The 25,363-nt window shown below is 43.5% G+C and overlaps 1 protein-coding gene across 3 annotated transcripts in view; it reads left to right on the top strand.

Moving 5' to 3' along the window:
* Window positions 1-1,006: 1,006 nt before the first annotated feature.
* Window positions 1,007-25,363, top strand: part of ube4b (ubiquitination factor E4B, UFD2 homolog (S. cerevisiae)) — a 100,133-nt gene continuing 75,776 nt past the window's right edge. The window contains exons 1-3 of one of the 3 annotated variants that reach the window (XM_072477893.1): window positions 1,007-1,298; window positions 1,548-1,601; window positions 17,992-18,172. In XM_072477893.1, the coding sequence (XP_072333994.1) occupies window positions 1,275-1,298; window positions 1,548-1,601; window positions 17,992-18,172 (259 nt within the window). In that variant the 5' untranslated portion in view covers window positions 1,007-1,274. The remainder of the gene's footprint in view (window positions 1,299-1,547; window positions 1,602-17,991; window positions 18,173-25,363) is intronic. The other 2 variants (XM_072477891.1, XM_072477892.1) reach the window with 2 other exon arrangements.

Raw genomic sequence — 25,363 nt, 5'->3', positions numbered from 1 at the left:
GGATAAAGATAGTCTGGGAAACCAGGTATACATCATCATCCATACTTCCTCAAAATGGTGTCATGGGATCTTTTGTGTCTACCAGAGGGCAGTTTAACCTCTCATAGAATTTAGTGCAGAAGGAAGCCATTCAGTCCATCAAATCTGCATTGGCCCAGAGAAGGGTACCGCACTTAAGCCCACACCTCCACCCTTTCACGTAACCCTGCCTAACCTTTTGGACACAAAGGGGCAATTGATGATGGTCAATCCACCTATGCTGCACATCTTTGGACTGTGGGAGAAATCCGGAGCCCCCGGAGGAAACCCACGCCGACACGGGGAGAAGGTGCAGACGCCACACAGGGAGTCACCAGAGGCTGGGATTGAACCCGGGACCCTGGAGCTGGGAGGCGGCAGTGCTAACCGCTATGCAAAAGGCAGCACCGCCAACATCACTGTGCTTCCCCCAGTACTGCAGTATGGAGAGTCACCGGGCCATGGAGGCTGCACACTTGAAGGGCACGGCTTAGCAATGTGGGCAATTCTGGCAGGTGGGCTGCCACCTGAAGAGGGTGGGGGGGGCATGGATCACGCCATTGAGGGTCCCCTATGCCTGCTGCCAGTTCTGATTCCCCAGGGAGGGCAGAAACAGGCTTCAGTGGGGTTTTTAACAAGAAGAAAAAAAAAGAGAGAGCCAATTCCAGAATCCGCCTTCTGGGCCTTGGCAATTGAAGTTTGGCCACTGGGGCGGGGCGGGATGGGGGCGGAATTTGAGAAAGGAAGGAGGGCGCAGCGGCGCAGCACCCCACCCTCCCACCGCGGCGTCCCTCTCCGGGGACTGTGGCCGCCCGCCTGCCCTCGGTCCCCGTCTTAGCACACTTCTCGGCCAATGGAGGGCGCCGCTCTGGGCGGCCGCCTCTGATTGGCGGGGCGGGGTCGGGGGGCTAGTCCCCGCCCCACTCCCCGCGCACGCGCGCAGCCGCGCCAGCGCATTGGCGGGAGGGCGGGGCCGGGCCGGAGTCTGCGCGCCGCGTCACCTGATCGATTCAAAATGGCGCCGGTGTTGTTTTGATGAATAAGAGACTTTGTGTGAGAGGCAGGCTGTGGTTTTAAACAGAGGGAGAAGCAGCAGGCTGGAGAGAGAGAGAGAAGGAGGGCATTTACCCCCCTCTCCCTGACCAGCAGCAACGTTTACCGATGCTCACCCAAAGAGTTTGAGACAAACTATGCACTTTGGCTGAAAAAGTCAGGTTTTTGTTTTTAAAAAAGAGGAGAGAAAACAGGCTGAGAGGATGGAAGAACTTAGTGCTGATGAGGTGAGGAAGATACCTTGTGTTTCTCGTCCGTTTGGGGCCTTGCTCATTTGTAAAAGTAGCCTGCTGCATGTCTTTGATTTAAGTGTTGAGAGAACAACTCCTTGCAGATATGCCCCTTTTGTTGTGGGAATCCAGTGGCTACCAGTGGAGGGGTCGACATCTATGTAGGCCTTCCCTGGCTATTTGATAATTCACAGGTTGGTAGGGAGCTTATTTTTTTTAAATGTACCATTTTGCTTCATCTTTTAGGGGGTTCAGCAATTTGTGCTGCAACTTGCTGGCAAAAGCAGGCAAACTGCAAAAGTAAGTGCAGCTCAAGTGTGGGTGAGGTAGGGTTCTTGAATGTAAGTAGCTGATTTCTGTACCTCTGTACATGTGTTGTTGGGGGGGGGGGGGAATATCCCATTCTTCCTGGAAGCAACGTTTTGTACACTTTCCCAGCTAATTATTTTTTGTTTCGGTCGTGTTTTTCTTTTGTGGAAAGCTAATTGCACTTTTTTGAGGGGCTTTTAGCCTAAAGCTGTAGGCCTCTACGTTTCTTTTGGGGAGTGTGAGTGTGGGCAGGAGGAGGAGGAGAAACGAGAACAAAAGGGACCTTTATCAATTACGAATTGATTATATGCGAAAGTATAAATCAGTTATCCGATTTTGATAAGTGAGCCCCAATGTTCTCTGTGAAAATAATTGTATATCGTATGTGAACACAACATTATTTGCTAGTTCCTTACTCTAATTTCAAAATATAGTTGCCTTCAGCATCAAATCATTATTCGCAAATATGAAATCAATTTTATTTTGCAAATGGATTGACACATTGAAAGTTTGGATTTTTAAAAATGTTATTAAGAAAGTGAAGGTATTAACGTGTGACAATCACCACATGTTACAATTTTCATACTTGACCACAAGTAGGGCTAATGGATGTCCATATTTGATAATGTGCAGTTTTAACTGTTTTTGTAGTTTTTTGTTTTGGTAACTTTTTTTTGTTCAAAGGACCTAACATTCTTTTTTGAAGTACACAACTTCCATCCATCATAATATTTGTTTCTGACCTGTGGTAAATCTTCATAAGTTTTGAAATTTCAAAGTTTACAACTGAACTGGCTGAAAAAGATATTGGTTCAAGCAGTAGACATTGCAGTGGGAATATATAATGTTATTGTTGGTCGCAAAAATTTTGAATGATCTTGAGAATAACTCATATTTTGAAATTATTAATAACATTCCATCCTATATGTGTACAGGATGCTGTGGTCTATTTTGTCTTGAACTTTCTTTCTGATTATCTTCTCTGTTCATGCCATGGGCTGTGAATGCGACTCTTTATCATCGTCTTCTGTTAAAGCAACTGTTACTGATTTTAAATATATGATCTTGATAAGGAAAATGAGTTAAACTTAAGCATTTTACTTCTCCCATTTACAACACTTGCTAACAATTCTATTGTTTCATTCAGCCATGTCAGAATCCTTTTCCTAAAACCACCTGTAAAAAATACTTGAATAGAGAACTCATTGACCCTGCTTTGCATGTTTTGAGTTTATTGCAGTCTTGTTCAGTTTTACTCAACAATATCATAACTTTGACTCTAGGCAAAATTATTGCATACCTTCTTGATACTTAAAAGATTTAATTTTTTTTTTTTTTTTAGAGTAACCAATTACCCCCGCAGTCACGGGGAGAATTTGCAAATTCCACACAGGCAGTGATCTAGGGCCGGGATCGAACCCGGGTCCTCGGCGGTGTGAGGCAGCAGTGCTAACCACTGCACCATCGTATTGTCCCCGTTGACACTTAAAGGGTCTCTCAGATTAAAAGACGATTCTATTTACATGCCATCTTAAACTTGAGATATGAATAATGATATATTTCCCAACCACACACTCAACCTCTTTTGTCCAATTATTTACTTGCATTACACTTTTTGGCGAATTTGCTAATTTATTTACAGATTAAAGTTTTCCCCCCCCCCTTTTTTTTTTTTGAATTGTTCACCCCACCCCATCCTATCTTTGCTGCCCACAAAGGATTTATAGTTTATGCTGTTATTACTCAAAGAAACTCTTCCCCACTGCTCCATCTCCATTGAGCCAATGATTCTTTACAAGGCCTGGTTGGCTGATTTGGTTGTGACTCTCTTATTTCAAGTAGCGCAATTACTTCAGTAATGTTGCTAACTTAACCTGTGTAAAAGAGGAAAAAAAATGTAGTTTTTTTAATTGTGACTTCTCATACTTCAGATATTTGTAAATTTTCTGCTGGGGTCAGTGTACTGCAGGTGATTATAGTTCCATAGAAAAAGTAGAACTCCCATCTTGTCTGTCCCAGTCATTGGGAAAGTTCAGATTTATACTGCATGCTCGTGCTGTATTGTTCGTTTCTGACTGAATTGCCTTTGGTTCTCATTTCACCCAACTACTCAATTGACTGAACAGGCAATTGAGTAAACAGTTGCCAATGACGTTGCATTAGATGTGAAATGTGTAATTATATAGACTAGGGGCATTTTAGTCAGCAACGTGTACTGAGTAAATTGTATTCTATCCTTTTTGCGAAGGAGTGGTTTAAGCTACCAACTTAAACCTACCCTCTAATTAGTACAATTTCCGGTATCCATACAGCTTCTCCATCTGCAGGTACCATGCCCTAAGAGGATGTTGGCGACTATGGATTTCCATTGGATTGGTCCATGTTTGTGGTTGACAAGAGTACTGCAGTCATTTGCTTTCTGCAGTATGACTGAGCAGGAAGCTCTTTCGCTCTTCCCATCAAGCATACAGGAAGGATTTACAGGCTGATCGTCAACCTGTTTGTCCATGCTAAGAACGCATCTTCCATGGCTATCAAGTCCTGAGCTGGGACTTTAACCATAACTAGAGTTTCTGGCCCTGAAGTAGGGACGCTACCCACTGCACCACAAGACCTCCATGCACTGAGCCAGAGGAATTTAACTTGTACTTTCTGTAACCATGTCTTTTTCCCAATTTATAAAATGTTTCACTTCTGACTAGACTGCTCCATGCCAACATGCGCAAGAGAATTGAGTGAAAAATAGAACAAAGTAATAAGGTAAAGTACTGAAATGTAGAAAAGGAAAAATTATGCAATAACAAATGCATTTATATAATGCCTTAAACATAGGAAAACATCCCAAGGCACTTAAGTTTCACCGGACTAATTTCCAGGATGGCAGGACTGACATATGAAGAAAGACTGGATCGACTGGGCTTGTACTCACTGGAGTTTAGAAGAATGAAAGTAGGATCTCATAGAAACATATAAAATCCTGATGGGACTGGCTAGGCTAGATGCGGGAAGAATGTTTCTGATGTTGAGAATGCCCCGGACTAGGGGTCACAGCCTAAGAATAAGGGGTAAACCATTCAGGACTAAGATGAGGAAGGAGAAAATGCTGGAAAATCCTCAGCAAGTCTGGCAGCATCTGTAGGGAGGGAAAAGAGCTAACATTTCGAGTCCGATGACTCTTTGTCAAAGCTGAGATGAGGAAGAACTTCTTCTCTCAGAGAGAAGATGTGCAGAGTAGGTGGATTGGCCACACTAAATTTGCCCTCAATTGGAAAAAAATGTATTTTTAAAAAAGTCTCTCCTTAGCCTTTGCACCAAGAACGATCCCAGCTTCTCTTATCTCTCCTCATAACTGAATTCCTTGATCCCTGGTGCTATTCTGGTGAATCTCTGCGCCGCACCAACGACTTGACATCAAGTGTAGTGCAGAGAATTGGGCTCGTATTCTAGCTGAGGCGAACCTAGTGATTTGTAAAGATCACTTCCTTGCTTTTGTGCTCCTGTCTCTATTTATAGAGTGAAGATTCTCGTATGCTTTTTCTGACAGCTTTGCCATTTGTCCTGCCCCGTTCAAAGCTATCTTTTGGTCCTACATCCCAGTTTAAATTGTACCATTTTGTCTGCTGCTGTCCTCATTGTTTTATATCGCTAAGAACATAGAACATTACAGCGCAGTACAAGCCCTTCGGCCCTCGATGTTGCGCCGACCTGTGAAACCACTCTAAAGCCCATCTACACTATTCCCTTATTGTCCATATGTCTATCCAATGACCATTTGAATGCCCTTCGTGTTGGTGAGTCCACTATGTTGCAGGCAGGGCATTCCACGCCCTTGCTACTCTCTGAGTAAAGAACCTACCTCTGACATCTGTCCTATATCTACCTCCCCTCAATTTAAAGTTATGTCCCCTCATGCTAGACATCACCATCTGAGGAAAAAGGCTCTCACTGTCCACCCTATCCAATCCTCTGATCATCTTGTATGCCTCAGTTAAGTCACCCCTTAACATTCTCTCTAACGAAAACAGCCTCACGTCCCTCAGCCTCCCCTGATAAGATCTTCCCTCTATACCAGGCAGCATTCTGGTAAAGCTCCTCTGCACCCTTTCCAATGCTTCCACATCCTTCTTATAATGCGGCGACCAGAATTGCACGCAATACTCCAAATGCGGCCGCACCAGAGTTTTGTACAGCTGCAACATGACCTCATGGCTCCGAAACTCAATCCCTCTACCAATAAAAGCTAACACACCGTATGCCTTCTTAATAACCCTCTCAACCTGGGTGGCAACTTTCAGGGCTCCATGTACATGGACACCGAGATCTCTCTGCTCATCCACACTGCCAAGAATCTTACCATTAGCCCAGTACTCTGTCTTCCTGTTATTCCTTCCAAAATGAATCACCTCACACTTTTCTGCATTAAACTCCATTTGCCACCTCTCAGCCCAGCGCTGCAGCTTATCTATGTCCCTCTGTAACTTGTAACATCCTTCTGCACTGTCCACAACTCCACCGCATTTAGTGTCATCTGCAAATTTACTCACCCATCCTTCTACGCCCTCCAGGCCATTTATAAAAATGACAAACAGCAGTGGCCCGAAAACCGATCCTTGTGGTACACCACTAGTAACTGGACTCCAGTCTGAACATTTCCCATCAACCACCACCCTTTGTCTTCTTCCAGCTAGCCAATTTCTGATCCAAACTGCTAAATCACCCTGAATCCCATGCCTCTGTATTTTCTGCAGTAGCCTACCGTGGGGAACCTTATCAAACGCTTTACTGAAATCCATATACACCACATCAACTGCTTTACCCTCATCCACCTGTTTGGTCACCTTCTCAAAGAATTCGATAAGGTTTGTGAGGCACGACCTACCCTTCACAAAACCGTGTTGACTATCTCTAGTCAAATTATTCCTTTCCAGATGATTATACATCCTATCTCTTATAAACCTTTCCAAGATTTTGCCCACAACAGAAGTAAGGCTCGCTGGTCTATAGTTACCGGGGTTGTCTCTACTCCCCTTCTTGAACAAGGGGAATAACATTTGCTATCCTCCAGTCTTCTGGCACTCTTCCTGTAGACAAAGATGACGTAAAGATCAAAGCCAAACGCTCAGCAATCTCCTCCCTAGCTTCCCAGAGAATCCTAGGATAAATCCCATCCGGCCCAGGGGACTTATCTATTTTCACACTTTCCAGAATTGCTAACACCACCACCTTATGAACCTCAAGCCCTTCTAGTCTAGTAGCCTGAATCTCAGTATTCTCCTCGACAACATTGTCTTTTTCCTGTGTGAATACTGACGAAAAATATTCATTTAGCACCTCTCCTATCTCCTCGGACTCCACGCACAACTTCCCACTACTGGCCTTGACTGGCTCTTCTCTTACCCTAGTCATTCTTTTATTCCTGACATATCTATAGAAAGCTTTAGGGTTATCCTTGATCCTACCTGCCAAAGACTTTGCATGTCCCCTCCTGGCTCTTCTTAGCTCTCTCTTTAGGTCCTTCCTAGCTAACTTGTAACTCTCGAGTGCCCTAACTGAACCTTCATGTCTCATCTTTACATAAGCCTCCTCCTTCCTCTTGACAAGTGTTTCGACTGCTTTAGTAAACCACGGTTCCCTCGCTCGACCACTTCCTCCCTGCCTGACAGGTACATACTTATCAAGGACACGCAGTAGCTGTTCCTTGAACAAGCTCCACATCTCCATTGTGCCCATCTCCTGCAGTTTTCCTCTCCATCCGATGCATCCGAAGTCTTGCATCATCGCATCATAATTGCCTTTCCCCCAGATATAACTTGCCCTGCGGTATATACCTATCCCTTTCCATCACCTAAAGTAAACGTAATCGAATTGTGGTCACTATCACCAAAGTGCTCACCTACCTCCAAATCTAACACCTGTCCTGGTTCATTACCCAGTACCAAATCCAATATGGCCTCGCCTCTCGTTGGCTAAGCTTTGTATCAACCGTAAACTTTGAAACTCTGCCCTCTTCTTTCATTCATTGGATTGGAAAAGGCTGAAATGCAGTGCGTGTGAGATGGAACAAGAAATGCTGGGGGAAGAAGCCAACAAATTGGCTTTGGTGTATGTTCGAGTAGCAGTTATACTGTTTTCTGCTTACCCCTGACAAATGAGAAAATAACAATGATCTTCATCCATGTGGAATAGGCTAGACGTTTTTGTGGCCTCAGGTTTTTTATAGCTTCTCGATTTGGAACTGCGTGGAGACTCTTTATTCTTTTGCATAATTCAGTGCTTTAGCTTACTGGTTTAATTGGCAGAGCTGGACAACTTTACATTTATATTGTGCTTTTAACTTCGAAAAAGTCTCAAATACCCTTCTCAAAGATGTTTGTAGATATAGTGTTTCACTTGCTGCTAACGTTTCGTTGCTGCACCCAGATGTCCATCCTTTATGCGTATGTCTGGATTGTTTTGGTAGGGAATTTGCTTCCAAAGGTCATCATGAGTGAACCAAGTCCTGCTGTCACTTGATGCTTACACATGCATACTTTCTCTCGGATTGGAGGCCAGAGACTGGGAAGCAATCGAGAGCAGAAACCCTGGCTAACTGTTTTTGCTCTCACTGAGACTAACTGCAGTGACCCTGCTGCCATTTATGAGGTGCAGGAGCTCAGTGTAGTCCGACTTTGTAGCTCAGTGCCACCTTGGATATTATGTGCACCAAGTGAGTTACTGGAGTTTTATAAAACTTTTGTTTTATAAAAATGTGAAGTGTACAACTGTTTAGAAGTTGCTTCAAAAGAACTGGGTTATGGAAATTTTGCATTTAAATATGGTAAAAATAGAGCTCACAAGTATGTTGTAACAGGATTCTCAAATAGTTTTTAATAGATAAAGTAACCACCAAGCCATATAAATTCAGAAGGCCCCAAATTTAATCTGTGGTCGATGTCTTTGTAAGCTTGACCTTATATGGTGTAGCAATGGGGCATTGCAGTTAGACCTGTGCTACTGGACTAGGGAGGGATGGTTGGGCATAGTTCCCGTTGCTGATCATTAAAGGCATCAACTGGGAAGTGTTTGTGTGGATAATAGGCAATGATGGGACTGAACGTTCGTGCGATGCCTGTCTTAGATACACAACCTGCAGTAATTTTTTTGTCTGGTCTTCCATCTACTAAGGAGACTTTGACAACTTGCTGAAGGACTTCAACTGACACATTTGGGGCAGCACCTCCAAGACAAAGGGTTATGGGGAGATGTTGTGTGAATGAACCGGTGCAGCCTCTTGCAACATTGCACTTACAATTGGATCTTGGGTTATTGCACCCAGTTTCCACCCCATCCCACCCACAACAGCCTCTGATTCATTCTGAACTGAATGTTGAGATTGTGGCTTTTCCCAAAGACTTTATTATTGGATGGAATAATAGATGCAGTTTGAGACCGATGTTGCGTCATTGCTGTGTGTGTCGAGACCTCTTCTAGTCAAAGGTATCCTCTAGTGACTCTGAGCAAGTGATTTTAAATTTACATTTAAACTTGTGTATAAGGGACATAAGATCTTCTCCCAAAGGCTCTTGAGTTCATCCAGTGAGTAGACCAGCAGGACGACAGGTTTGATTACTAGTTTATGTTGAGTTAGCTGATCTTGGCTGATTGGTGGTTAGGCGTACAATTGATCTAGCTGGGAAGACAAAGTCACCCTGGCTTTCAGCAGCCAATAGCTATCTACTGAGCCCTGATGGAATTGTGTGTATGTGGTCTTTGGGTAAGACTAGAATCATGCTTGGTTTAAGAGTCATGGATTTGAGTCATACGCCAATACTTAGTGAAGAAAGGCCCCTGCTGTTGAGTCATACACCGATACTTGGTCAAGATTCACAAGGTGAGATGTGAAAAGCACCTATGGAATTGTTCCTCATAGCAGGAGAAACGTTATAGGTGCGTGAGGTGGAAGTGGGTGTAGTTTAGCACTATTACATTCCTGGTCTTCTCAACGTTGACTGGTACACTGTGTAGAGGACTCCATGCCGTCAATGCCATTCTATCTTCATCTGTTGCAGTAACCAGTTTGCTGTCTACTTTTTTAGATGGGCTGTTACTTTTTTTTAGGTGTGGTTTTTCAGCCACGTTTGGAGGAGGGAGAAGTACACAGAAAGGATCTGTTAACCACACAAGCTTGTCCATTAGCAGAACAACTAAAGTTAATGGTGGTTGTGGGTTCTTTGTTCTTCTAACTGTGAAGGGTAGTGTGGATTGGGGAAAAAGAGAATGGGAGAAAATTGCAAAACAAATCATCAACAAATCGCCCTATTTTATTTCTGTACTTGTGAAAAATCAAAAACATGGTGTTTGAAATTATGCAGTTTCTTTTATAAGGGCAGGGAAAATAACCCCTCCTGTAGATGGAAAATTTAAGTACAGGTTAACTTTATTCTGTCCTAAGTGAATATTTGTATTAGAAAATGTTTGTATACTTGAAAAAATACTCCGACTCCTCCCCTCAAACATAGAGCAAAGGGCAAAGCTCTTAATTTCTCTTCCAGAACATGTGATCTGCATCCACAGAAGGAACGGCGGCAATTAAACAAGCAATTTCATTTTAAACAAAATTCTACAAATGCATTTTTTTCTTTAGTGAATCTTTCACAGGTAAGTAATTTTAAATATGTAATGTTATGAAACTTCAGTCAACTCTGTTAAATTCCTCACGTTGGAATTGTAGAGTGGCATCCTTCTGTCCTGGAACCATTTGACCCATTGAGTCTAAGTTGTCTTCCAAAGAGCAATTTAGTGCTGTCCCTTCTCCGTGGCCCTGCAAAATTTTCCCTTCAAGTGCTTAGTCAATCCCCTTTTGAAAGCATGATTGAATCTGCCTTCATCTTTTCAGGCGATCTACTCACCGTCCAAAAACGTTCCTCATGTCACCTTTGGTTCTTTTGCCAGTCACCATGAATCCATGTCCTCTGTTCTTGATACTTTCTTCTGCCAACGTGATTAGTTTCTATCTATTCGGTCCAGAACATAGGTGATTTTTGAATGCTTCTTCCAAATCTCCTCTGAACCTTCAAGCAGAACAACCTTGCCGTCTCCAATCTAACCATGTCCCTCATGCCTGGAACCATTCTCGTAAATCCTTTCTAATGCCTTCCATCCATCCTACAATGTGATGCTCAGAATCCTGCTGGTATCTATAAATGTTAATCCCTCAAAGTCTTTTTTTTTAAAAAGGAAGAGATTTTAATGCAAGGATTTGTTTAGAGGTGAATGCTAAAGGAAAATATTACAGTGCAGCTGAAGAAGATTGGAACCTGGCTAGACTGAATATTTCATTGTTCAGATCCTCTGAACTTTAGCTACGCATTGAGTACTAGTTGATCTCCTATGGTGAAGTTTATATGTACGTTTTAAAATAACACCATACTGCATCAATACCATTTTTCTTTCCGTTGCAGTAGGATTAAGAAGAGAATAGAAATTTCAGATGAATCTTCTGAATAAATGTAATGGGGTTTTGCAAGACTGTGGCAACTGTCAATTGCATTAGCGTTGCTTCCAGCAGTGATTTTAGGTTTGCACTGTACCGGTTTTAGTTCGGGTTGGCTTCTTTGTTGTGTACAGTTATGTTGTTTATTGCAACGTATTGTACTAGGTATCTGCCAGTGTAACTTGTTTGCATGTTTTAGAATATGGCATTGAATTTCAGCTTTGATGTAATGATTACAGATTACTGAGTGTTGGGAACTAATTGGGCGGCATGGTAGCACAGTAGTTGGCACTGTTTCTTCACAGCGCCCAGGGTCCCAAGTTCGATTCCTGGTTTGGGTCACTGTCTGTGTGGAGTCTGCATGTTCTCCCTCTGTCTGCGTGGGTTTCCTCGGGGTGCTCCGGTTTCCTCCCATAAGTCCCGAAAGACGTGCTGTTAGGTGAATCGGACATTCTGAATTCTCCCTCCGTGTACCTGAACAGGTGCCGTAATGTGGCGACTAGGGGCTTTTCACAGTAACCTCATTGCAGTGTTAATGGAAGCCTACTTGTGCCAGTAAAGATTATTAATTAATTGTTAGACCCAGCAACGGCTTTGGTAATCTTCCACTTTTGAGTGGAAGCTAAATATAACTAAAATGAACTCAATCTTGAATACTGATGTCTGAAATAGATAATTCCTTAAATAATTTGCTAGCTTTTGCCTGGCCCCTCTGCTCTGAATTGTGAACCAATTGGTGTTCTTTCCCAAACATTTTGAATTTGAATATCGTACTGTAATTGTGACCTGTGCATGTTTAATATGCAGCTATTGCACTCACATATTAGATGCAGAGCAAATGAGTTAAGAACTAAGCGGTGCAAGAAAATCCTCTACGATGAGAGTAACATGAATTTTTTAATACTCCTTGTAGATCAAAATATTTTGGCCTCTATTTTAATTCTTCACCCCATCCCTCTCCCATAGACAGGAGGGCAGCACGGTAGCATAGTGGTTAGCACAGTTGCTTCACAGCTCCAGGGTCCCAGGCTCGATTCCCGATTGGGTCACTGTCTGTGTGGAGTCTGCACGTTCTCCCAGTGTCTTCGTGGGTTTCCTCTGGGTGCTCCGGTTTCCTCCCACAATCCAAAGATGTGCGGGTTAGGTGGATTGGCCATGCTAAATTGCCCTTAGTGTCCGGAAAATGTAAAGTGGGGGTTACGGGGATAGGGTAGATACATGGGCTTCAGTAGGGTGCTCTTTGTAAGGGCTGGTGCAGACACGATGGGCCGAATGGCCTCCTTCTGCACTGTAAATTCTCTGATTCTATGAGAGAAAAGGTCACAAGAGGTATGAAAATCTTGAAAACCAAAATCCTGCCTCCAGCCCCTTGACCCACTTAAAGAAGGATGGGGCCTACTTAAGATGCAAAAGTTATGGCCTGATGTTGCCCAACGTGACCTGTTAGTGGCAAGCTGGGGGGGAAACATGCACTGTCTGTTTCCTTCCAGCAGCAGTAAAGGAGAGGAGCCAAGATAAAGGTCAAAAATACTCATTTCTTTTGACGCTTTGTGGTATATGTGCAGGCATGCTCACCCCCACCCGCACCCTCCAGGAGCTCCTGGCAAGTAGGATTTCTCGTGGGAAATAAGTTCTAGAAGCTGTGCTTCAAATTTGCTAATTCATGAAAACATTCTACTCCTTTTGACTGTTGGGAATTTCAATCACCTTTCCTTTTCATAACTTGTACTTCTGAAGCGGCTGCACCAGGGTTACCCACCACCATATCACAAACAAAATGCAGTACCTTACTCTGAGGAATCCAGCACTAACACTTGAGATGAGACTGCATTTGAAATTGGTTGCCTCTCCTCAATGGGAGCGCAGCATTCCTGAGCTAAAGGTTCCCTGAACGAAGAACAAAGAACAAAACCGCACAGGAACAGGCCCTTCGGCCTTCCAAGGCTGTACCGGTCATGATACCAACCTTCGCCAAAACTCTTAGCATTTATTTGTGCCACATCCCTCTATACCCATCCTATCCATGTGTTTGTCAAGATGCCTTTTGAATGCCATTAATGTATCTGCTTCCACAACCTTCCCTGGCAACACGATCCAGGCACTCGCCACCTTCTGTGTGTAAAAACCTGCCTAGCACATCTCTAAACTTTGCCCCACGGACCTTAAACCTATGCCACCTGGTAACTGACCCCTCCACCCTGGGAAAGGAGTGCCTGCCCATCCACTCTATCCATGCCCCTCATAATCTTGCAGACCTCTATCAGGTCACCCCCTCAACCTCTGTTGTTCTAATGAAAACAATCCGAGTCTATTCCGCCTCCCCGCATTACTAACACTCTCCAGACCAGGCAACATCCTGCTAAACCTCCTCTGAATCCACTCCAAAGGCTCCACATCCTTCTGGTAGTGTGGCAACCAGAATATTCCAAGTGTGGCCTTACCAAGGTTCTATATAACTGTAGCATGACTTGCCAGTTTATACTCGGTGCCCTGTCCAAGAAGGCAAGCATCCCATGTGTTTTCTTGTCTACCTTGTCCTCTTGTGTTGCCACAGATCTGTGGACCTGCATGCCCAGATGTCTCTGACTTTCTATATTCCTAAGAGCTTTGCATTTACATTATTTTCCCTTCTATGTTAGAGGCTATGATGAACTAATATGAACGAACTAAACGGAAACCGGTCTAAAATATTAATGTTTGAAATTGTGAGCACATGACTTTGGTGACTGATATAGCTGGATGTTAAAACTGTCAGGAAGTGGAGAGAATGCTGCTGTTGACGTCTGTATACCTTGCTACCACTCATGTTCAGTTGGGAGCAATGAATATTTAGGACAGCATTGAAGTGTTTGCTGAAATTTCGCTGGTAACTGTTCTGTTTCTCGGACTTTATACTGAAAGATGTTGAGGTAAAGGTATTCTGAAACCTGTTTTATGTGATGTGCATTTTATTTTCTTGCATGATTGAAATTACAGAAGATTTTTCAGCCTATTGTCCCTGTGCTCATGCTACCTTATTAACTGGAGCATCTACTCTAATCCCAATTTCTTTTTCAAGTCCCTGTCCAATGCAATTTTAAATCGTTATAATCTGTCTCAATGTCCACTTGTGATTAAAATATTCCACGTGTTCTACTACCTGTCAAAACAAATCTAACTTCTTGACTTTCCGTACAATGTTAATTCTTACTGATTTCCCGACAAAGATCTTTGGTTGTTTTTAATGGTCTGATTTTCAAAGCCTCCTGAATCTCAATTTTACATCTTTGCATTGCTCTTTCCATGGTTGTAATATCCTTTACATAATGATGGGTGCAAACTACATGGACTATTCCGTCTGCGGAGTAAAGATATGTATCAATGACACTTCTCTGGTTATATCCTCCTATTGCTTGCTCCATTTGCGATGCTTGTAATTTGTTATCGGGAGCAAGCTTTGATATTCTTGGTCCCTGAGGGAGGGGGGCTTGTCTTGTGATGAGAGGCTGAGTAAATTAGGCCTATGTTCTCGGCGTTTAGAAGAACGAATGGGGATCTCATTGAAACAAAGAGGTTTCTGAAGAGACTTGACGGGGGGGATACTGAGAGATTGGTACATTGGTCGGTGAAGCGGAAACACGGGGTCGCAGTCTCCGAATAAGACGCTGATCGTTTAGGACCGAGATCAGGAAAAATTACTTGACTCAAAGTTGTGACTCTCTGGTGTTGTGGATGCTCCGTCATTCAATATATTTACACCTGGGATGCACAGATTTCTGGTATCTCTGGGAAATGGGGCACAAGCTAGAAAGTAGAATTTAAACCCAAGAGCAACCTGAGTGATTTCTTATTGGTTTCCAATCCACTATTTTCAAAGTGCTTGCTTGCCTTTGGGTCATTTACTTGTCCTTCATTACGCAGAAGCAAATTCAGTACTGCCTCCTCCATGCTGACCATGCTGCATATGACTAAGAAAACAGTCCTGGGTGCTTTCGAGGAACCTCTTTTCAATTCATCACTGGAACATCTTTTCAATAACTTTTTTGTTATAAGACAATCTGCCTTAGATAGTTACGGTCCTCGTTGTTGCTACTGCAAGCGCAATTTGCATACAGATCTTATTCTTGATTTCTTTGCCACTATTTTGCGGTCTCCCTATATTACAAAAAAATTATTACTTTTAATTACAACATTACCAAAACAGAAAATCTGGTCGCTGTCACATTGTGAGACCTTGCTATATACAAAATGGCACTCCCAATTCCTACATTACAGTGATTGCATTTCAGGAATATTTCATTCTATGCTTTCAGTGTTTCTTTGTGGGAGGGATGGGGAGGGAAATTGTCCCTTTATTTTAGAGCCTGTAGCTCCGAATGTTCTATTTTTAAATCTTTGCCCGTTTTAACCATTGCAATTCTGATCAATTAATATTATTCTTCAAGGCGGCACAGAGGCGCAGTGGTTAGCACTGCTGATTACGGCGCTGAGGACCAGGGTTCGATCCCGGCCCTGGGTGACTGTCCATGTGGAGTTTGCACACTCTCCCTGTGTCTGCGTGTGTTTCACCCCACAACCCAAAGATGTGCAGGATAGGTGGATTGGCCACTCTAAATTGCCTCTTAATTGGGGGGGGGGAAAAATTAATCCGGTACCCGGCCGAGACATTGAGTATAAAAATTGGCAAATCCTGTTGCAGCTGTATAGAACCTTAGTTAGGCCACACTTGGAGTATAGTGTTCAATTCTGGTTGCCACACTACCAGAAGGATGTGGAGGTTTTAGAGAGGGTGCAGAAGAGATTTACCAGGATGTTGCCTGGTATGGAGGGCATTAGCTATGAGGAGAGTTTGAATAAACTCGATTTGTTCTCACTGGAACGTCAGAAGTTGAGGGGCGACCTGATGGAGGTCTATAAAATTATGAGGGGCATAGACAGGGTGGGTAGTCAGAGATTTTTTCCCAGGGTAGAGAGATCAATTACTAGGGGGCATAGGTTTAAGGTGCGAGGGGCAAGGTTTGAGGAGATGTGCAAGGCACTTTTTTTTTTACACAGGGTAGTGGGTGCCTGGGACTCGCTGCCGGAGGTGGTGGTGGAAGCAGGGACGATAGTGATGTTTGCAGGGCATCTTGACAAATACATAATAGGATGGGAATAGAGGGATACGGACCCTGGAAGTGTAGAAAATTTTAGTTTAGACGGGTAGCATGGTCGGCATAGGCCTGGAGGGCCGAAGGGCCTGTTCCTGAGCTGTAATTTGTTCATGGTTCAAAATTTGTTTTAAAAAAGGGCAGCACGCTGGCACAGTGGTTATTGCTGCTGCCTCCTGGCGCCGAGGTCCCAGGTTCGATCCCGGCTCTGGGTCACTGTCCGTGTGGAGTTTGCACATTCTCCCTGTGTTTGCGTGGGTTTCGCCCCCCACAAGCCAAAAGATGTGCAGGTTAGGTGAATTGGCCACGTTAAATTGCCCCTTAATTGGAAAAAACGAATTGGGTACACTAAATTTATTTTTAAAAAATTAGATTCTTCAATTTGTTTTCCTCTTTCTTTCTTTGTTATTCTTTCCTTTGGTATACTCGTCCAAACCATTGGTATGAGATTCCAGTGTAGAAACATCCCACAACTTGAAAGGCTGAATTTTTAATTCTTATTTTTTAGAAAATGTTGCTTGTGCAGAGACACCTTAGTGAGTGCTGTTTTCTGTTGTAGACGACAGGAAATGGTATCGCGATGAGTTTGCAACAATCATGTCGTGAGTAGATGTGTCATGGTAGAATAGGTTTATTTGGCCAATGTGGAATAAGGAATGGAATACTGCGTCCTTGAAATTGAACAAGTGGAAGTAATTTTACAGCAATAGCGGCAAGCTTGAGTAGTGTATAACATCATCTGTATGTTGGGATTACATTAAAGCCTTGAAATTGCTCTTTATTACTTTGTGAATTTTGTATTCTGCACTTTGAGCTGACCATAACTGTTAAATATTGAGATTGACGCCATTATCCTCGGTCTGTGCCACAAAATCCCTTTCCTAGCCATCGACTCCTTCCCTCTTCCTGATTGTTGTCCGAGGCTGAACCAAAACACTTGTAAAACTGGTGTTCCAACCCTGTATGTCCTTCGTCACCAAGACTATCAACTTCCACTTTTGTAACATTGGCTGCTTCGGCTCAGCTGATGAAATTCTCATGCCTTTACAATCAACCGACCCACCCATCCCACCTTGCCGCTCTCACTTTCTACTCTCTAATCTTGAGCTTGTTCAAAACTTTGTTCATCCATCACCTCTGATCCCTGACCTGCATTGGCTTCTGGTCTGGCTACATTTCCATTTTGCAATTGTCACCCTAATTTTCAAATCCCTCTTCAGATTCTCACCCTGTCTCTGTAACCTCCTCCAGTCTGACCAGCCTCTGACATCTCCTCACTCATCCAATTCTGGCCTCTTGAACTGTTCCAATTTTCATTGATCCAACGTTGCTGGCCCTGCCTCCAAATGCTGAGGCCCTGAACTCTGGAGTACCTTCCCTGAAACCCATCTGCCTCCCTCCCTCTCAGCCTTTTAAAGTGCCCCTTAAAACCTAATTCTTTAACCAATCCTTTGTTCAGCTGCCCTAATCTCTCCTTTTTTGTCAAATTTTATTAATAACACTTCTTTGTAGCCATTAAAGGCAGGATATACCAAGAGTTCTGGTTGTATGCATATTAATTGTTTGCTCCGTGCTCTCGATGCATTGGTGGAATTCATGGAAGTGGGTTTATTATCCACAATGTCATGCAGTTTTAACAAAATCTGCAGTTGAATTCTTGGAAGCTTTCTAACATCTGTGCTGTATTGGGGGGGGGGGCAAACTCTGTAGTATTTCAAAGCTGGTGGGGGCTGGGCCGGTCTCGCTTTGAGCAGTAACGTTTTCTCCTCTTTGAATACAGATTCGTAGACGACGCCTTGCACGGCTTGCTGGTGGACTGACTTCACAACCCACCACCCCGCTTACCTCCCCGCAGCGAGAAAACCCACCAGGAGTATCTGCAGCGACGCCTGGCATATCTCAAAATATGGCCCTAAGTGTACAGAGCGTAACTCCTGCTACATCTCCTATTGGAGCAACAGGTATGGGAGAGGGTGGGATAGCAGCAATTGATTGAGCTGAACTGCTAGCTGTCTTGCATTTGGCTTGAAGCGTTTTATCTTGATTATTTGAAAGCAACACTTTTTTTTTTTTTTTTCATTTCATGGTTGTGAGCAGAAGGTTTACTGTGATGAAATGCAAGTTTGTGGGCAAATTGTAAGCTTTCCTATCTAATCCACATTGATCCAGGGTGTATGTCCAAAAACAGTGTCATATTTAGTCATTTTTCTGCATCATAGTGCGTTTATAGGAGGAGCTGGAGAGTTTCAAAAATAGATTATAGAAAAACCTGCAGTGAACTGATTTAAAAGTAATTGAAATTGTACATAACCTCTCCTTTGCATCAGATGCGGCTTCTGAAATAGTCTATTTCCTGACACGATAAATAAATATGAATAAATAAAAAATGTGGAGATGCCGGCGCTGGACTGGGGGGGGGCGGGGGCTCAGTAAGAGGTCTTTCAACACCAGGTGAAAGCTTCATATTTCAAATAAACCTGTTGGACTTTAACCTGGTGTTGTGAGACTTCTTACTGTTTTCTGACAGTATTCTACGTTACGTTACCCCTTTCATTCCTTGTTGTTTATTAATAAAAGAGTTCTCCTGTATACATAGTGAAACCTATGTAAATGGGCACTTCCAAAGGCACAAGCACTTATTTACAGTCCCAAATAGGTTGCTTTGCAAATTATGCAAGTGGCACTCTGGAGGCCACAGACACTCGCACATTCCAAACAGTGTAAAACAGCCCATGCTACAAACTCTTTTTGTGAAACAAATGTGCGACCACTGGATATCCTAAAGCACTTTACGGCCAAATTTTACTTTACAACTTAAAATGCAGGCCATGGCCCAACAGCGCAATTTGATTTTAAGATGGGCTGTATCTAAATCTGACAATCATACTGATCTCCGGAGGCTACTGGATTCCTTTTTCCAGGGTTTGTCTTTCCCCCCCCCCCCCCCCCCCCCCCCACCCTTCCCTCTCATGAGCCCTCCTTGGATGTCTATAATTTGCAGCTTTCGTTGTATTTTAATTCACTTCTTTTCGTAAATCCTTTCTTTAGATTTATAAGTCCAAACATGAGATGAGTTTCCATTGCCAAGATAGTTATGACTATTGTATTAGTTTTAGCATGCAAAAGTGGATGAGGAATGTTTTCTTCGTGCTGAGAGCTTGAAACAAATTGGTATGTGAATCTACAATCTGGGATTGTTGGTGATAAGGCCATGATTTAAGTTGGGTTTTGTATTGTGCAGGATCTAGTATCTGGTATGTAGGACTTGCATGGCTGACTGCAACCTGGTGTTAAAGTTATTGTGAATTATCAATGGATTGGGCGATTGATTTAATGGCTGGGGAAAGGTTTTAAAATAGCATTGGGTGTTGCGGCAGCACAGTGATTAGCATAGTTGCTTCACAGCTCCAGGTTTGATTGCCGCCTTGGGTCACTGTCTGAGCGGAGTCTGCAAGTTCTCCCCGTGTCTGCGTGGGTTTCCTCCGGTTTCCTCCCACAGTCCAAAGATGTGCGGGTTAGGTGGATTGGCCATGCGAAATTGCCCTTAGTGTCCAAAAAGGTTAGGTGGGTTAGGGGAATAGGTTGGAAGTGTAGGCTTAAATGGGGTGTTCTTTCCAAGGGCTGGTGCAGAATCGATGGGCCGAATGGCCTCCTTCTGCACTGTAAATTCTATGATTTATAAAAAAAAAAAATGCATAATTCATAAAGAAATAAATTCTAAATGTCTTTGTTGTGAAACGTTGCCATTCAAGTCAAGAGTGCGGCAGCCAAATCAGCACTGGCTATTTTGACGTGTTGGAGCTGAGACGTAAATTGTTCTGTTAGTTCAGATTGGTCTGCTGCCCAACCAATACAGTTCTGTTCTTCTTTTGGCTGGTGCATCGTTCTGAATCGCAGCTGTGGTTGCCTCTGTGGCAAAAATTATTTCCATGAATTTGGATGAATAAAATATTTTTTGATCAAGGAACCAGTAGGATGGGGTGGCTCAGTTCAGTGGTGCAGTAGTTAGCACTGCTGCCTCACGGAACCGAGTTCGATCCCGTCCCTGGGTCTTTGTCCGTGTGGAGTTTGCACATTCTCCCTGCATCTGCGTGGGCCCTACCCCCCACAACCCAAAGATGGCCACGCTAAATTGTCCCTTAATTAGAATAAAAAAGGAACCAGTAGGATGTCAGTAAAATGAGGAATCCAGGGTTTAATCTGCTTGCGGTCGTTTTTGTTCATTATTATCACTATTCCTACATTAAACCATGGGGTACTTACTACTTTTGCTTCTGCTGCTTGAATGGCAGGTACTGTGTGGGCGTTTGAATATTTGCCCCTATAGAGACAAATCTGGGAAAGAAAAACAAACTTGGTTGCATTTCCGATCCAGCTAATTTAGCTTTGGCAAAATGCCCCAGCTTGATTTTGGGTAGTCTTGGTTTTTGGAAATATGCTATTGTTTTGACTAATTACTTGTCTCTAGATTTAAAAAAAATGTATTTTAACAAACCAGTATCAAAACAGGTTGCAGCAAATAAACATCCCGGGAAACCTACTTCCCAGCAATCGACTATACAGTCTGTACAAGCTCCTCAAACACGGTCACAAACCCTAACCCACCTTTTCTCAAACCCCCCATACTTTATCTTCTCCGACCGCAGGCAGTCGTAACTTGTCTCTAGGTGCCCTGGTTTAGAGAAACCAGTCCATACTGGCAGCCGATAAATTTTCTGATTGAGGTTTCTTCTGTCTGTGCTGTGAATCATGGGCAAATACCTCATCTATATTTTAAACCGTTTAATCGAATTTCTAATACCTGACATGGAATTTGTGTTGAATCTCCTTTTTGGGATGGCAGTAGTCAGTGTTTTCTTTTAATGCGGTCTCCTTGACTTTGTCTGCTGTCTGATTGCTTAGATGATACCAAGTCCTGGAGGATCAAGGCCTTGTTCCAGCTAAAAGTTTGAATCCATCTCATCTCGTGCTTAAAAACCTCTTAACTTAAACCTTGATTCTATCCCACACTGTGGCTGCCTGTTCTGACTGAACTGAATGGTGTGGACCCGGATTAAAACTTCACTTTCTATATTCTAATCACTACCAGAATTATCCATCTTCTCTTCAGTGTTTACACCTCTGCTGAAACCCTCCTTGTCACCGTCACCTCCCAATGGAGGGGCTGCTATAGTGCAAAATTATAATTTTTATTATTAGTGTCACAAGTAGGCTTGCATTAACACTGCTATGAAGTTACTGTGAAAATCCCCTAGTTGCCACATTCCGGCACCTGTTTGGGTAGACAGAGGGAGAATTCAGAATGTCCAATTCACCTCACGAGTACATCTTTTGGAACTTGTGGGAGGAAACTAGAGTACCCGGAGGAAACCCACACTGACACGGGGAGAACGTGCAGACTCCGCACAGACAGTGACCCAAGCCGGGAATCGAACCTGGGTCCCTGGCTCTGTTCCACCCTATTATTTCCTGAAGGTGGTCTTGGAGCATCTCTTGGTTACAGTGCATTCACTAAGGTGATTCCTGCATTAAATTACACATGTCCAATTGAATTTGTAATAATATAGTCATAAGACCTTTGGCAGTTCAGCCCCTCGAGCCTGCTGCGCCATTCAATGCAATTATGGCTGATCTCATTTCGACCTCGACTCCACTTTCCTGCCTGTTCTCCATAACCCTTCAACCCATTACTTTTACTCAATGGCCTGCATCCACCGCATGGCACTGCATAGGGTAACGAATTTCACATTCACATGAGGATTCTCAATTCTCTCTTTCCAATTAAGGGGCAATTTTAGCGTGGCCAATTCACCTACTTTGCACATCTTTTGGTTCTGGGGGTGAGACCCACGCAGTCACTTGTAGAATGTATTACCGTTCTTCTAAATATAGCAGAGAGAACAAGAGAAAAAAGTTGGCTCATTGCAGAATAACTTTGTTCAAGACACGGGTGGAAAGCCTCAAATTTTACCATTCCTTAAAAAAGTAAATAAGCAGTTTCTACTCCCTCCTATTGTGTTTTAAAATCCAGTATATAATCCAATAGAAGCATATTTTAACCAGATGGATACATGAAGACTTTATTATTCTTGCTGTTCCTTTTACAATTCACTAAAGGCACTGTACAGTGCAAATATTGCTGAGGTCTGGTATAAGAATTTGTTTCAAATGTTTGAAGCAACTTGTCAAAGCCACGTGCTTTAACCTGTATGCTTTTATCTTTGTTTCCCTCCAACAGCCCACTTTCCTGATCCATCTTGTCACACAAGTGGGCAGTGGGGTTTTGGCTTCCATTAAACTGCAGTCATGTGATGGAAACAGTCTTTCTGATCCCTAGCTGTGTTGCCACTTCAATATGCTTGTGTTACTTTTAACTTAGCACCTCCTCAATATTTTCCACCACTACTGTCATCTGTGACAGGACAGTAATGATTGTATTAGCCATTCATCTAAATATTATACCACACCGGTAACACAGGACAAATGTTTCAATAATGTACTACTTTCACAGTTCAAATGGCAAAGCATAAAAAGTTTATGCGCCCACTGTTTCACTTTGCTTGAAATCCCAGTAGCAACGTTAGTTTCTGGCAATATTTTGTACTTTCCTTCATAATGCGCTGGAGAGTCTCCATTGCAATTGTTAAGCAGTTGTCCATTTATATGTGGAATGCACACGTGCTGATATTGCTGGGAGTTTTGGAGTCGATGTTTTTGGTTGATTGGGAAACATTGCTGCCCAAGGTTAGTTGAGTTTGGAGTCTTTTGGGAATCTATAGAGCAGTCTCTCCCCTCGGGTTATTGGGGAGGATCAGACAGATTTTGTTAAAGGCTGGCAATTGTCCTCTATAATGTGTGGTGGTTGTTAAGTGTGGTGCTGTCCCTGTCGGAAGAGCCGGAATCAGAGGTAATTGTTGTATAGGATGTCGAGAAGGCGTTCAACAGGATGCAGTAGGGGTATTTGGTTGCGGTATTGGAAATGTTTGTGTCTTGGGTACGATTCTTATTGTACAAAGCCCTGAAAGCCAGTGTCTTCATAAGTGCCGTGAGCTTGGGGTAATTCCAGTTAAACGGGGGGATGAGACACGGGTGCCCCATGTCCCCATCTTGTTTACATTGACGATGGAGCCTTTGGCCATTGCCTTGAGGTCTTCAGATAAGTGGAGGAGGATAATGAGGGGAGGGGTGGAGCATAGGGTGTCCCTGTACGTCGATGTTCTCTTACTGTGGTGTAATGGTCCAGATTCCCACCATGGGCAGCACGGTAGCGCAGTGGTTAGCACAATTGCTTCACAGCTCCAGGGTCCCAGGTTCGATTCGTGGCTTGGGTCACTGACTGTGCGGAGTCTGCACGTTCTCCCCGTGTGTGCGTGGGTTTCCTCCGGGTGCTCTGGTTTCCTCCCACAGTCCAAAGGTGTGAAGGTTAGGTGGATTGGCCATGCTAAATTTCCCTTAGTGTCCAAAATTGCCCTTAGTGTTAGGTAGGGTTACTGGGTTATGGGGCTAGGGTGGCGATGTGGGCCTGGGTAGGGTGCTCTTTCCAAGAGTCGGTGCAGACTCAATGGGCCGAATGGCCTCCTTATGTACTGTAAATTCTATGATAATGAGGCTGCTGAGGTGCTTTGGCTTTTTCAGGGTATAAGTTAAACCTTCCCACTCAGTAAGCTGAACTGTACGAGCTTGGTGGGTAACGTTAGGACCAATTGCAGAGGGGGGCAATCTTCCTCTTTCCTTGGCGGGCAAGGTTCAGTCAGTCTAAATAAACATTTTGCTAAGGTTCTTGTTTCAGTGCTTTCCGTTTTTTCTTCCTAAATCCTTTTTTGTGGGAGTTGGGCTTGGTGATGCCGAGCCTGATGTACTGTTATTGGGCGGTGAATGTATATTGGCCAGTGAATGCAGAGAAGGTGTTTGGTTGGTGTAGCGATCCAGCAGCCATGTGGGTGCAGATGGAATCCAAGTAATGTAGAGGGTCCCCACATCATCATGTACGAGGCTTGGTTTAATACAACTTAAAAGTGGTTAGGGCTAAACTTAAGACTAGGTCCAGGATGAGTCTGATCTTTGCAGGTGTGCAGGACAAGTGCGAGCAGTGGGTCTGGCAATCATGTGCATATGTCCTGGTCGTGTCGCAAGCTTGTGGGTTTCTGGGTCTCCTCCTTTAGCACCATGTTGCTGATTCTGTAAATTGAGCTGGAGCCCTGTCCCTTGATGTCCATATTTGGGGTGTTGGACTCACCGGGGCTGCAGACTGGTGCGGGGGCCGATGTACTGGCCTTCACCTCGCTGATTGCTCGGAGGCAAGTGCTGAGGGATGGAGGTCAGCTTCTCCACCCAGCGCCTCAGTGTGGCTGGGGGATCGGATGGAGTTCCTGTACCTCCAGAAAGTCCAGTACATCGCGAGGGGAGCAATTGAAGGGTTTTACTGAAGATGGCAGCCGTTTATTTTGCATTTCAAAGAGCTGATCACTGCTAATTGCTAAAGGGGGCCAAGTGGAAGGGGGAGGAGGGTTTGTGTTCTTGGTGGGGTGAGGCTCGGATCTGGGGGAGGGTGTAGGGGGATTGGGTGTTTGTTATTCCGATTTGGGTTTGTTGTTTTGTCTTTGTATTACATATAAAATGATTGAATAAAAAAAATACATTGGCCACATGATCTCTGACCTAAACTCTTTTAAAATATAGAATTCCCTTAAATGTGAGCACCAAGGTGTGTCGGATTACTTCCGTTATGAAAGTTAAGTAATTACAGAATGAGTACAGTAATGCTTTTGAGATATTCTGTTGTTGGAATTTTATTTGATTTTATGAAGTTGGTGGAGGATTAGAGGTATAGTTCGACCTGAAGAATGGAGCCCAGGATGAAGGATTGTCCCCTGATGCTGTGGGTTCTTTTAACTTCTGTACCAACCAATCCTAGAAGTTTTTAAAACAAAAGTTTAAAAGAATATATTTTGTTTCAAGAACATGTTGACAACAAGAACAGTTTGAACCGACTTGAACAACAATGGGATTACCACCATTTTCTTCAAATAAGTATAATTCTTTATTAAAATGTGACACTACTTTATCATTACCCCGAATAAACCCTCTGATTTAAGAAAAAAACTTGTAGTGTAAATCGGGGATACATCATGTACTTTCTTTTTAGGTCATTT

Source organism: Scyliorhinus torazame, chromosome 16 (genome assembly GCF_047496885.1).
Source record: "Scyliorhinus torazame isolate Kashiwa2021f chromosome 16, sScyTor2.1, whole genome shotgun sequence".
Lineage (NCBI taxonomy): Eukaryota > Metazoa > Chordata > Chondrichthyes > Carcharhiniformes > Scyliorhinidae > Scyliorhinus > Scyliorhinus torazame.
This window is presented reverse-complemented; position numbering and strand designations above follow the sequence as displayed.